Here is a 14564-nt window from a genome sequence, read left to right as displayed (position 1 = left end):
GAGAGACACCTCTCCCGCGGCCCCAGCCCCAGAGCTGCTGTGGTGGGCATTAGGGAGAGACACCTGTCCCGTGGCCCCAGCCCCGGAGCTGCTGTGGTGGGGAGAGAGGGCTGGGGGGAGTCCTCTCTCTCTGCTTCAGCCCTGGGGCAGCCTGCACTCCAAACCCCTCATCTCCAGCCCCACACCAGAGCCTGCACCTCCAGACGGAGCCCTCACTCCCCGCCCCCTGCACTCCAACCCTCTGCCCCAGCCCTGAGCCCCTTCCCACACTCCAAACCCCTCAGTCCCACCCCGCCACACATCACCTCCATATTGGTGCACATAGCAAAATTCATTCTGCACACGGAGGGGAAAAATGAGAGACAACATAGCCCAGGGCCCTGAGCCCTGCCACCTGAGGCTGAAGCCGAAGCCTGAGCAATGTAGCTTCGTGGGGGCCTGGTGGCGTGGGGCCCCAGGCAGTTGCCCTCTTGCTACCCTCTAATGCCAGCCCTGGCTTTTATATGCAGAAAACCAGTTGTTGTGGCTCAGGTGGGCCATGGATTTCTCATAGCATGTTGGGGGGAGGCTCAGAGAGAAAAAGATTGAGACCCCCAGCTCGAGAACACAAGCAGCTATTTATCCATGGCAGCAGTGTCCCGCTGCATTCCCCGTCGAGTCCTCTTAGAGGGCGAAGTTCACCTCTGTGCAGGAGACCAGCACAAGGGCCTAGAACCTGTGTAAGTTCCACATAAGCCTTAAAATGATGCATAGGGCTTGCGCTAATTTCTGCAGAGGGGTCAGTTTTGCCCTTCGATACAGGCCTGAGAGTTAGAATCAGGGTTGAAACAACAACATGTGCACATGTGGGGGGAGAGGGAGGTCTGATTTCATGCCAGTTGATTCCATCTCGAGGGTGGCACGCTGCCTAGAGCTGGGCACAGCCCTGTTCCCTCTGCAGTCCTTGTTTGTGAAACCCGACCCGAGGTCCCCGATCACAAGCAGGGCTGCTGGCAGCCTTCAGCTCTGATTTCACGATATTTTAGGGCTCAGACATTCGTTGTGAGCCCAGCCTCGGGGATATCGTTACACGCAAGTTCCCGAGCCCTTGCCTGTGACCCCGCCGAAGAAAAGGGCAAGATGCTACAATAATTTTCCTCCTGGCAGGAATCCCTTCCGTGAAACTGCAATGACCTTGAAAGTCATTATAAGAATCAATGGTTCTTCCAACCCTGGGAGGACCATCGGATCCAGTGAAGGCAAAAGCTGTGGTGACTGTGACTTAGTGGCACGTTTCCCTGTCCCTGTTGCTAACCTGCTGTTCCCTGGGATGGAGACAATGGTATTCTCTGGGATTCTGGGCCTACTTTATGTTCCCTCATAGCTGCTTGCTTCCGGTAGCTGATTTAGGACTAGATGGTGGGGTGAGCCTTGCTGTATGCCTCCAGGTCCTCCCTTCCTCTCCTGTGCTGGCTGTTCACAGGGCAGGTAGCATTGTGAGGAGGTGGGAAGTAGCTTGCAGGGCTTCTACTCCCATGCATGTGAGTGGGCGGAGCCTGGATTCAGCCCCGCCCCCTCCCTCCAACTCAGCCAAACTGGCGTGGAAGGGGAAGTATTCTGTGCTGCCAGGTATCCTGGGCTAATCCTAGGGCAGCCCAGCGACACGCTGCCCCCTTTGCTTGGGGCGTGTGGCACAGCCACGATTGATGTGTAACGTGTCTTATACGCTGGTTCAAAGCCAAGCACCATAAGGCAGGAGGAAAAGCGCTCTTGTATTCCCGCCTGCCAGGGCCTCTGCCTGCGGCCTCCCCCCTGCCGGAGCCTTTCACTGCCGCGTGTAGTTACTACACGGGTAGCGCCTGTACTCTACCTGCTGCCGTAAGGGTACACATAGAGGAAAGCAGTTCGCAGCACAAGTCCCAGGACTTTCAATGGGGACCTACGTTCCAAAGCCCCTTAAGCACGTTTGAAAATCTGGCCCCTAAGTATCCAAATCCCACTGAAATTCAGTGAGAGTTGGGTGCCTGGCTCCTTTGTAAAGCCCGGCCAGGGCACTGGCTCCCTTTCACAGCCAGCAAGGGGATTCATGCCAGGACCTACCAGCTGAAGCATCATGGAGACGCGTTCCCATGTGGCCTCCTGGATGTTGTCACCGCCGTCCACCAGTCCTTGGTAACCCTAGAACAGAAGGCACAGGAAAGAGATTAGGGGCAAGTCTGAAGGCTTTCCTACGCCAGTTCCCGCTAGGATAGATAGATGGACACTTATGGTGATGGATGGACAGAGGGTGCCCACAGGAACTGGGGAGGAGAGTTAAGCAGAGTGAGCCTCAAACTGAATGGAACCATTAACATTCAGATGAGCACTCCCTACCCTTGCACAGACACCTCCCCAGCCCCACACAGAGGAACTTTCTTGCCCATATCCCACCCAATCCATTGCAGGGTTTCAACAATCCCAGCAGCTACTGATTCCAAAGCCTGTATCTCACTGGCCTGTTGCTGACTCAGAGGATTGCACGGACCATTATGGGTAGACCCAGAGAGGGTGAGAACTGAAGACAACAGTAGATGTGAGTTCGGTTCTGAACAAAGTACTCTGGGTAGGAAACACGTCCGCGGTCCAGGCACAATATAGGATAGTAAGCAAATAACAGACTGGCAGTACAATGAGACACAAGGTGGGCGAGGTGACATCTTTTATTGGACCAACTTCTGTTGGTGAGAGAGACAAGCTTTCGAGCTTACACTGAGTAGGTTTCCCAGACCTGAAGACGAGCTCTAAGTGTCACAGCGAAATACAAGATGGAGCAGATTGTTTAGCACAAGTAGTTAACACATATTTCAAGGGACCATTCAAGGTGAAGTGGCCTGTTAACACCTCTCCAGTCACAGGGAGGAAAGCGTGGGGGAAAGCAGTTTGGGGGACGGGGGATGTTAGTGGGTTATAAATTGTTGTAATAAGCCAAAAATCCAGTGTCTATTCAGTCCCTGATTTTTAGTGTCTAGCAAAAACAATGAGGAGTCTTGTAGCACCTTAAACACTAACAGATTTATTTGGGCATAAGCTTTCGTGGGTAAAAACCCCACTTCGTCGGTGTCTAGCAAGGTTCTGAATTTAAGCTTCTAGGCTCGTCTTGTGAAAGTGCGGTGCAGGTTTCCTTGGCAGTACAATGGACTTGGGAGCATTCCTATGCTTGAGCCTACAGCTTCCTCTTCTCCAGTCTGCTTTCTCCTGTGCTTACTGCCCTCCCCTTCCACACCTGTTCACACCTTTCCTGGTCTTCCCCCTTAGCCCAACATGCGGCATTAGTTACAATCACTAGGAAGCAGGCACGTGTAATGCTAAGTTCCCTCTAAGCTGCGTGGCCGTGCAGCAGGCTATCAAGGGCCGCGCAGGCGCGCAGCCACAGGGCCTGGACTGGAGAGGTGCCTCTCCCTCGGCCCCAGCCCTGCCACGGCCAGGTAGAGGCACCTCTCTCCCATCCCCAGAGCTGCCGTGGCTGGGGAAAGGCGCCTCTCTCCCGGCCTGGGGCTGCTGCAGCAAAAGAGGGCTGGGGGGAGTCCTCTCTCCCCGCTGCAGCCCCGGGGGAGCCTGCACCCCAAACCCCTCATCCCCGGCTCCACCCCAGAGCCCGTACCCCCAGCCAGAGCCCTCACTCCCCACACCCCAATCCTCTGCCCCAGCCCTGAGGCCCCTCCCACACTCTGAACCCCTCGGCCCCAACCCCGCCACACAGCACCTCCATATTGGTGCACATAACAAAATTCATTCTGCACATGGATGTAAAACATTAGAGGGAACATTGGTATAACGGTCATCTGTCACTGCTGCCCAGATAACATGATGATGGTCATATTAGAAATGATGGTTAGGTGAGTATTTACGGTGATGGATGGCTCGATGAGTATATGTAGAAATGAATGGATAGATAGATGCATCTAAATATGCTGATGGATGGATGGATGGGAATATGATAGATAGATAGATAGATAGATGTAGGAAAGGATGGATGGACAGACATATGGGAACGTGATAATAGATGGATAGACAATATTAATAATGAACAATAAGCTGCAGTTCAAGATAACTAATATATTCCCCGTTTCTCACTATTCCTTTCTCCATGTGGCAGATGTCTCCTACTATCTAAAGCCGGCTTCCTTTTCATACAAGGCAAGACAGTAAAACGAACACTGAACCTTTAAGAGCAGTACGTCCCGTGGAGACATCACAAAATAAATGTCAAAATATCAACTCCGGCCCTGACTCTGATTAAGTCAGTGAGTCTTGGTCTCAGGTGAGGTCCTGGTCTCTCAGTGGCTCTGTGTGTAGACACAGAATGGGTCTTTGAGGTTACTGCAGGGGTGCAGGCTGCTGATGGAATGTGGTGCCTGGGACCAGAGGATTGGGATTTAGGGTAGCAAGTTCTGGTTTGGGTTTGGGGTAGCGGGCTGGGGTTCAGGGATGTAGGTTCCGGTTTGGGGCAGGGAGTTAGAGTGGAGGCCAATGATTAACTGTAAGATATTACGTCAAGCACCCCATGAAAATCAGGAGAGATTTCCCTTCCTATCGCCCTTTGCGATGGGGATTTTTCTAGACACAATGGACTACGTTTATAATGATTCATGTACTGTGGAGACATTACGTTACTAAAAATCCCAATGAAAGCAAAGCTAGATGCAGTTCAGAGCAGAGGTGGGGGAAGCCATTCGAGATGGAAACGATCGTACCAACCTCATGAACAAAGTACACCTTGGCTCCTGTGAAGATGCCCACTCGAACCACGGCCCGGACAGCTGCATTCATGCCTGTGCAGAGAGAGAGAGAGAAATCACTCTTGCCTGCAAAACACCTGCCATCTCATTCCATAATGGAAGGGAATCTCTGCGGGACTTGGCTTTCTGATTCAGTAGTGTGCTCCAATTCAATCACAAACCGCTGGGCTCAATGGAGGAATCGCCAGGAAACATTCTCTGGCCTGTGCCATGCAGGAGTTCAGACAAGGGTTGGGATCTTCAAGAGTGTCTAAGTGAGTTAGGAACACAAGCCCCACCGAAAGCCAATGGGTCTAGTGCTCCTAAGTCACTGACATGCTTTTGAAACATCCCACCGCCTGGATGATCCCGATGGTCCCTTCTGGCCAACATGATGGAGCTCAGGGGTTTCTGATGCAGTAACAGGAAGGGGAATTTTTGAGCAGTTCTGGGCTGGATACAGATTCCAGCTTTCAGGTGACACTTGCAGGAGAAGGCTAGTTTTTCCTAAAGGACCGGAATGGTTTCAGCACTAGTCAAGCCTTTCCCTGACACGGCTGGGGGCAGCCTAGTCAAGTGTCATCATGGGAATTGATGGAGCCATTGACAAGAGATGGCGGGCCCAAAGTGAATGCAGGATGGTGCAACGGCATGATGCATGGGAAGGAGGCAGCATTATTCCAGGCCCCAATATCTGCTCATCCTCCCCAGAAACCCTCTTTGTCCTCTTCCAGCTCCGCTCTGGTGCCAGCCAACTCAGTCTCTGGAAGGAGGATGCCTCAAAAGCAGGCTTAGCTTTTTCTTGGTAAATGTCGATTTCGCCATGTGCACACAAACCAATGAAAACATATTTCCCTCCAGGATCATTGAAATTCACCGATAGGCAGAGCAAGAAAAATGCTGCTTGTGAATGGATTAGTGTTTGATTTAAGGCTCTCTCTGCTTTGCAGCTTTCGACAAGTGATGTTGGCAGTTTGTGTTTTAATGTTATGAAGCATTCACTTTTTGAATCCTGATGGAATCCCGATGTCTACGGTTATTAAATAATGATCATGTGACCTCCCATAATTTCTTGCAAATCAATCAAATAAATGTTTAAATCAATAAAAATAAAAAATGCTTAAAATAAACATTATCCATCAAAAGGATAAAAAATGCAAAAAAATCTAATTCTGCCAAGCTACTCACAAGGGGTTGATGGACACGTCTCCTCTATTGTCCAAGAGCCCCTCCCCTTACAGATCTCTCTCTACTGCGCAGAAGGCACATCAGGTGGCTATGGACCACTTGGCTGATGCTACTCTTTGATGACAGACCTGAACCCTCCATTCACAACACACCACCACCACTCAAGTAATCACGGGATAAACTGTGGAGCAAACGTGACTTCAACCACGCAGCGTTTCACTGCAACCTGTCCTTCCTCCAGCTGTTATCTGGTGAGGTCCTGTGCCTGCAAGCAACCCTTGTGCTCCTCTGATGTGAAATTCTATCGAAGCCATCAATGTTCAGAACATATTTGATTGAAGCAAATCCCATGAATCCCTGTGCTGCCTAAGCGGCTGCAATACATAAGGGGGTGGATTTCTATGGAAGCACTCACCCCGAGGTGGGCAGGAAAAGGAGCCCTCTTAGCTCCAGCAGCTCAACCAGAAAAGGGCCCAATTCAGATCCCTCTACACAACTCTGGTAGCATACAGAGGCTGTAATAGAGCCAGAAGGGGATGGTGGCAGGGCATCTGGTACAGAACCAGCAGAAGATTGATGTAGGAAGAACTGGGTAAAATTTTTCAACTAAAACTTTTCCCCACCCTTGGCAAAAAAAAAAAAAAATGCTGATTCAGCAACACGGAAACATTCAGGAAATTTGTGGATTTCGGCAAATTGTTTCAGTTGGGGAGGAAAAAAAACCTAAAAGAAAACTCCAAAAACATTGAAAAGTTTCATTTCAACATTGTCTAAGCAAAACTTTTTGATTTTTTATTTGAAAGGACTTTTTGTTTAGAATTTTTTGTTAAAAAATATAAAAACCTGAAAAAAAAATGCTCGAAATCGAAGCAAAATGTTTCATTTCAGGCCGAACATAATATTTTGTTCAACCCAAAACAGGATTCCCGCCCCCCCCAACTTTTCAAGTAGCCAAAAGCGTCAAAAGAATGTGTTTTCTGTGGTCCGAAAATGGATTTTCCCCTCCTCCAATTAGTCGGATATGCCAGTGAATTGAAACATCTGTTATTTGCCCAGCTCTAGATGTAAATGACCCTATGCCGCACCCCCCTTGTGGGTCTTGGCATGGGCGGGGGCATGACAGGAAGGAATGTGCTCAAACCACTCTGTGCTACAGGGATTTTAGGCTGGGTTGAAGCCCTCGGGAAGCTGCTGTAAAAGTTAGCCAAGTCCCTGGGGCTGCTCTAACTTACCCCAGGGGTCATTCTGGTCCCCACGTCAACCCAAAATCCAGAGAGTGCAGAGGTGGCTTAAAGAACGTGCCCCTGTTAAAGAGAAATATCCACGGGTTTCATTTAGATTTGGATTCTGGCACACAGACTAATAGAACACCCACCAGAGCATGGGAACGGTTAGATTTCTCCAGACTCCTCCCGGCCACCACCCAGAAACTGGCCAGCTCTAGAGGTGAACCCCCTCCAAGAGTTAACCTGGTGATGGCTGGGCAGGTGGAAAGCTTGGACCATTGCTACTGACCAGCTAAGAATTGTGCCCATCCTATTCTATTGATACATCACCCTGTCTCCCCCACCTCACCTTGGGCCACTGGTTTGTCTCCTCTACCTGCTCCATCTTGGCTTTGAGGTTGGATGCTCTTTGGGGCAGGGAGCGTCGTTTATCCTAGCTTTGTACAGCACCTAGCACAATAGTGCCCAAGTTGGTTGTGGCCTTTAGGTGCTACTGCAATGTAAATGACAGATATTATCTAAGGTTAGGGTGACCAGACAGCAAATGTGAAAAATCGGGACAAGGGGTGGTGGGTAATAGGAGCCTATATAAGAAAAAGACCCAAAAATTGGGACTGTCCCTATAAAATTGGGACATCTGGTCACCCTATCTAAGGTATTTTTATGGCCCCCATCACCCTAGCATCTGGGCACCTCATAATCTTTAATGTAGTGAATTAGTGACAAACTGTCATGCTTCAGGGTATAAGCTTGCCCCAACTAACTGGTGGTCAGCAAGAAACTTTCCCTTCCCAACACTGCTCTGAGACAGGGCAATTATTCCCATTTTACAGATGGGGAACTGAGACCCAGAGAGACCAAGTGGCTTGCCCAAGGACCCACGAGGAATCTGGCAAATCAGGGAATTTGCCAGATACAGCTGGCTGTATTTTAAAGAATCCTTATTGAGGTTGCAGGAAAAAACCATCCCGATGTGTAGAAAGAATAGTAAATATGGCAGGCGACCAGCTTGGCTAAACAGTGAAATCCTTGCTGATCTTAAATGCAAAAAAGAAGCTTACAAGAAGTGGAAGCTTGGACAAGTGACCAGGGAGGAGTATAAAAATATTGCTCAGGCATGCAGGAGTGAAATCAGGAAGGCCAAATCACACTTGGAGTTGCAGCTAGCAAGAGATGTTAAGAGTAACAAGAAGGGTTTCTTCAGGTATGTTAGCAACAAGAAGAAAGTCAAGGAAAGTGTGGGCCCCTTACTGAATGAGGGAGGCAACCTAGTGACAGAGGATGTGGATAAAGCAAATGTACTCAATGATTTTTTTGCCTCTGTCTTCACGAACAAGGTCAGCTCCCAGACTGCTGCACTGGGCAGCACAGTATGGGGAGAAGGTGACCAGCCCTCTGTGGAGAAAGAAGTGGTTCGGGTAGGGTGACCAGACAGCAAGTGTGAAAAATCGGGACGGGGGTGGGGGGTAATAGGACCCTATATAAGAAAAAGACCCCAAAATCGGGACTGTCCCTATAAAATCGGGAAATCTGGTCACCCTAGGTTCGGGACTGTTTAGAAAAACTGGATGAGCACAAGTCCATGGGGCCAGATGCGCTGCATCCGAGGGTGCTAAAGGAGTTGGCGGATGTGATTGCAGAGCCATTGGCCATTATCTTTGAAAACTCATGGTGATCGGGGGAGGTCCCGGATGACTGGAAAAAGGCTAATGTAGTGCCAATCTTTAAAAAAGGGAAGAAGAAGGATCCAGGGAACTACAGGCCAGTCAGCCTCACCTCAGTCCCTGGAAAAATCATGGAGCAGGTCCTCAAGGAATCAATTCTGAAGCACTTAGAGGAGAGGAAAGTGATCAGGAACAGTCAGCATGGATTCACCAAGGGCAAGTCATGCCTGACTAACCTAATTGCCTTCTATGAGGAGATAACTGGGTCTGTGGATGAGGGGAAAGCAGTGGACGTGTTATTCCTTGACCTTAGCAAAGCTTTTGATACGGTCTCCCACAGTATTCTTGCCAGCAAGTTAAAGAAGTATGGGCTGGATGAATGGACTATAAGGTGGATAGAAAGCTGGCTAGATCGTCGGGCTCAACGGGTAGTGATCAACGGCTCCATGTCTAATTGGCAGCCGGTTTCAAGCGGAGTGCCCCAAGGGTCGATCCTGGGGCCAGTTTTGTTCAATATCTTTATTAATGATCTGGAGGATGGCGTGGACTGCACCCTCAGCAAGTTTGCAGATGACACTAAACTGGGAGGAGTGGTAGATACGCTGGAGGGCTGTGGTTCAGCACAGCAGCTGATGTGCCAGCCTAGCCTCCTCCCTAAACCCAGGCCACGTTAAAACATGCAAGGAGCTGGCTCTGTGTCACATGGAGGGCTCTAGGCTCCCCAAATTGTGCTCCATCTCTTTGCCCAGCAGAACCTCCCGGTGCTGCCTAACATAACTCGGCCCTCCTGTGTGCCTGGAGCCCCTTAATGCTGGACGATGCTGTCTCATGCACCTGATCCCTCGGATGATTTTCACATTTTATTTTTGGTCTGCTGACATTTAACAATAAATGCCTGCGGTTCTCCCTGGCGCCTGAAAATACCCCAGCGGGAGAGGCCTCTCCTTGGGACAGAGGAGTACTTTGGGATTGGATTACAACCCCTCTCCCACTGGGGTATTTGCAGCCACAGCTACCCTCCTTGTGTGGACAGCGGCCTTGTCCGAAGGCACAATGAGAGTTTATTGGTCACAATGCAACCTTGGACGAGATCCTACGGACAAACTGTAATAGCAAAGCGGTTGGGGGAGATATTAAGAACTAAGACAAAGGAGAAAAGATATTTGTGCTAGACAAATTTACACCAGAATTTACAACACAATGATTAACAGGGAGGGTGATGAACCATTGGAGCAAGGGATGTGGTGGATTCTCCACCACTTGGAGTCTTTTTTAAATCAAGACTGGACCCCTTTCCAAAAGCAAGGCTCTGTTTCAGTCTACAGGGGGCACAGAGAGAAGGGTAATCTTTACCTTCTTACACATCGAGGGTGGTTTCTCCCCTTGTGCATCAGCTGGCTCTGAGCGCAAGGAGGTGTGGCTTAGCAAAAAAATCAACCCGAATTCAGCTGTGAGATTGTTTGACCCTACCATAGAGGGTCCCCCATACAGTCACCCCAGCTAACAATGCCATTAGCCAAGACTGCTCCTGCCAGTGCTGGTGCGTGGCTGGTATCACAGCTCCTGGAGCATCAGGCTGGTGTCGCCAATTTAATTACCCCCAGCCCTGCAGCTTCCACTTCACCAGCAAGTCCTAGATCAAAACCATCAGGTCTATTCCCTGCCCCTTTCTTATCTTGGTCCAGTGCCCAGTATGCTCAGTGCAGGACTGGGGGCATGGGGATTCCCCCAGCCCTGTTCTACCCTCCCCACTGTCTGAGGATGAGTGTGTCACTTTTCTACCCCCTGCTGCAAGCTGCTGTGTCTCTCACATGGGAAGGGAGTTCTGCAGAGTTGCTAGATCAGTGGAGGTAGAGCAGAGAGCTAGGCAATGCCAAAGCACTGCTGGCACCAATCCTCCCACCATAAACTTCCTGCACAATTTATAAAACCAGGGGGGGAGGGGGGTTCCCAGAAATTTCTGAACTACGCAGATCTTCTGTTGTGATTTACAGCACAGTAGTACTTCACATGGGGACAGACAAACATAACCCAGCCAAGGATTTGCAAAAGTGACTAGGGATTTTGGGTGCCCAACCTGAGATGCCTTAAAGGGGCCTGACGTTCAAAGGGTGGAGGACTCAGCACTTTCTGAGAATCCGGGCCCTTAACGTGCCTTAAATAGGGCTCCCAAAAGCTCTAGTCACTTTTGAAAGTATTCAGTTGAAACCAACAACATTCAAAGAATGAAAGAACTTCCCTTAAAATGAAAAAAAAAAAAAAAAGGAAATTCCCAGACCAAAAAAAACTTTGTTAAACTGGACTTAGGTTGCAAATATTGATCAATAACTTAAGGGGATCAAACTTGAGAAGAACGTTGTGATTTAGAATGAAATCAAACATTGGAAAAGCCAGAAAATTCTCAGTTAGGGGAAGTCTTGAAACAGACACAAGTATGGAAACGCAGAGTAAGTTCCCCTTAACTCTTCCCCTTATCTGGTGCTGATCACTGTCAGAGACAGGACACGGGGCTAGATGGACCTCAGGTCTGAGCCATTCCAGGAGTTTCCTCTGTTTCCTTTAACGTGTTCGTGCTTTGCCCCTAATGTAAATTGTGGTGGACATGCTTAAAGGCATCTTCAGTCATAGACTGTGGTGAGCTTATGATACAGCTCATAGGTGGAAGGAAGAATGGCCTAGTGGTTAGGGCACTTGCCTAGGTACTGGGAGACTCAGGGTTCAGTTCCCAGCTCTTTAGGCAAGTCAGTCTCTCTGTACTTCAGTACCCCCCATCTGTGGGATGGGGATGCTAGCCCTGCCCTGCCTCATAGGGGTGTGTGAGGACAGATACAGTGAAGGTATTGAGATGAGGGTCTGTACAAGTATGTGAGATACACAGAGAACCCCAGTTACTTGGTGCACAGATCTGTTGTCTCACCTCTTAGGGCAGGGGCCATCTGGGATATATCTGCACAGCACCTGGTACAAAGGGGCCTTGGTTACCTCCATATCAATGAGAACAATAGATTGACCTTCCCTGAGGACTGCACCTGGAGAAGGGGAGAGGGAGGCTTGTGTGTCCCTGGAAGCTCTGCCAGTGGGAGCTTTCACTCCTGGTAGGATCACCCAAGCTGGACGGGTCAAAGGGTAGGGACCAGCCGAAATGCAGTTTGGGTTCTGAGTGACAGGCCAACAACCTAGTTGTAAAACAGTTTCTGTTACAGAAACACGACAAGGCAGCCGTTCCTGCGAACGGCAGGAGAGACAGGGATGGCAGAGCCTTGTTTGTGCCATAAGCAGGGAAGGATTCAGAGCAATTGACCAAGAGGCTTTAGGCTCCCCTTCCCATGCGGTGGTTCAAAGCCCGGGAGGAAGCAAAGGGGGATTCTAAAGTGTTGAGTTCTGGTGGGCTAGAATTTGGGTGCGTAATGAGTGTATGATGGGGGAGGAGAGTGCCCAGCGCTCTGCTCCTGCACATAACCCTCCTCCTTGCATTCCCTGACAGCAAGCGTCAGGAGAGCCTGCTGCAACCAGGGCAGGGAGATTGAAGGGGCAGCACATGCCGCACCCTTCTAAAAGCCATCACAGCCCTTGCTTTGCTGTGTGGAGCTGTTCTGCGAGGCCCCCGAATGCGGGCTGCAGCTCACAAGCTGCACTGAAGCCCATGGTGCTGTTCGACTGGAATGGGTCTCTGTGAAAGTGGCGTCGCGGGCCTCCATCTTTACGTCCTCGCTTACTTCCAGACCTGCTCCATCCACACACTAAAGAGTCACTCTAATAAGCACCTTCCAGCTGGGGAGATCAAAGCACTTCACAAACATTGATCCTGTGGGGCAGGGGAGTGTGATCGTCTTTCTTCTGCAGAAAGGGTAACTGGGGCAGGGGTAGCGACTTGCCCTACCCAGGGATAGAGTCAGGGAGGGAGAGGAATTATTTAAGCTCAGTACCAATGTGGACACAAGAACAAATGGATATAAACTGGCCATCAGGAAGTTTAGACTTGAAATTAGACGAAGGTTTCTAACCATCAGATGACTGAAGTTCTGGAACAGCCTTCCAAGGGGAGCAGTGGGGGCAAAAGACATATCTGGCTTGATAAGTTTATGGAGGGGGTGGTATGATGGGATAGCCTAATTTTGGCAATAAAATTGGTCTTTGACTATTAGCGGTAAATATGCCCAATGGCCTGTGATGGGATGTTAGATGGGGTGGGATCTGAGTTACTAGAGAATTCTGTCCTGGGTGCTGGCTGGTGAGTCTTGCCCACATGCTGATCGCCATATTTGGGGTCGGGAAGGAATTTTCCTCCAGGGCAGATTGGCAGAAGCCCTGGGGGGTTTTCGCCTTCCTCTGCAGCGTGGGGCACGGGTCACTTGCTGGAGGATTCTCTGCACCTTGAGGTCTTTAAACCACGATTTGAGGACTTCAATAGCTCAGACATAGGTCAGGGGTTTGACACAGGAGTGGGTGGGTGAGATTCTGTGGCCTGCGTTGTGCAGGAGATCAGACTAGATGATCATAATGGTCCATTCTGACCTTAGAGTCTATGATTCTAACCCAGGAGTCCTGACTCTCAGTCCTGTGCTCTGCCCACTTGAAAATGCGTACTCCCGTGTTGGGTAAGCCCCCCCTGGGGTCTGAAAGCCAAGAAGCTGCATGGTGTCACACTCAAGCACGGATTCCGGGGACAAGAGTCCATCTGCAGTGAAACTTGCCGCCAGTGGAGTCGAACAGCATAAGTGAGGACAGAATCCGGCCTTGCAGTCGGGACTTAGTTAATAATTCTATCGCTCCGCAAGAGGCATAGACTTCAAGCCCCTCTCCCATAGCTGTGTGGGTTCTGCAGGGCTAGCCGGAGTAGAATAAGAGTAATAGACATTTATTTTACTCAGCCAATCAGCACACAGGACTTCACACTTGCTGCTCCCAAATTTAAAATAAATACTGTATCTATCCAGGTACGTGACTCTCTTCCCTGTAGTGTCCGAACCCCAACATTTTCCAAAGCGGCATCTGAAAAATGATCTGTTTTAAATTTGATATCTATATGAAATTTTGGACCCCTTGATTTTTGGAGAGCTCTGTTTTAGACACCCCTACCCCACAATCAGTGCACTTGGAATGAGAGGCCCCATTTGCAAATCAGGCTGTAAGAGGGGCATTATTGTATCTTTTATCTGATGGTTTATGAAAGCAATCACAGGCTCTAGGTGCCATCACAGATCCTTGCACTGCTTCCCGAGTAGTGGTTAAAGCCACAAGGCCTCATGGGCACCTGAGCCAGGTTGGCATCTGATCCAAAATCACACCTTGTGATTTTATTGCGAGTCTCATGATAGTTAATGTTCTCCAAGCCCCAGCTCCCGGAGTCACATGATGCGAATCTCAGCTCTCGTTTAAAAAAAGAAGTATGTTTCTAGCCTTTGTGGTTATGGAGAAAAGCTTGAAAATATGATTCCTAAAGGCTCAAAACCCAAAAGGCAAAGAAAACGCACCCACAATTTATTGTTTCCTTCAAGCCCACCCCACCCCCCAACCTCATGATTTTTATGCCTATCTCATGATTTTGGGAGGTGTAACTCATGATTTTGGATGCTCAGGGAATACCGCATTTAAGCAACAAAATAAGGACTGGATTTCCCCAAAGTATCTTGCCAACATATCTATACCACACACATTGGTCACCATTTTAAAAAACGACTGGGGGGGTTTGAGTTCCCAACTGGAGACACCTTAAAGCAGTGGTTCTCAACCAGGGGTACATGTACTCC

The 14564-nt window shown here is 49.5% G+C and overlaps 1 protein-coding gene across 1 annotated transcript in view; it reads right to left on the bottom strand.

The window, feature by feature from the left end:
• The window catches only part of PFKM (phosphofructokinase, muscle), a 53709-nt gene that overhangs the window by 26685 nt on the left and 12460 nt on the right, over window positions 1–14564 (bottom strand). The window contains exons 3-4 of the mRNA XM_026660710.1: window positions 4717–4790; window positions 2080–2157 (exon numbers count right to left, since the gene is read on the bottom strand). Of these exons, the coding sequence (XP_026516495.1) occupies window positions 2080–2157; window positions 4717–4790 (152 nt within the window). The remainder of the gene's footprint in view (window positions 1–2079; window positions 2158–4716; window positions 4791–14564) is intronic.

The sequence above is a fragment of the Terrapene carolina genome, unplaced genomic scaffold (genome assembly GCF_002925995.2).
Source record: "Terrapene carolina triunguis isolate 2854851 unplaced genomic scaffold, T_m_triunguis-2.0 Scaffold836, whole genome shotgun sequence".
NCBI classification, from domain to species: domain Eukaryota; kingdom Metazoa; phylum Chordata; order Testudines; family Emydidae; genus Terrapene; species Terrapene triunguis.
The sequence above is the reverse complement of the archived record's forward strand: the minus strand, read 5'-3'. Positions and strand labels throughout refer to the sequence as shown.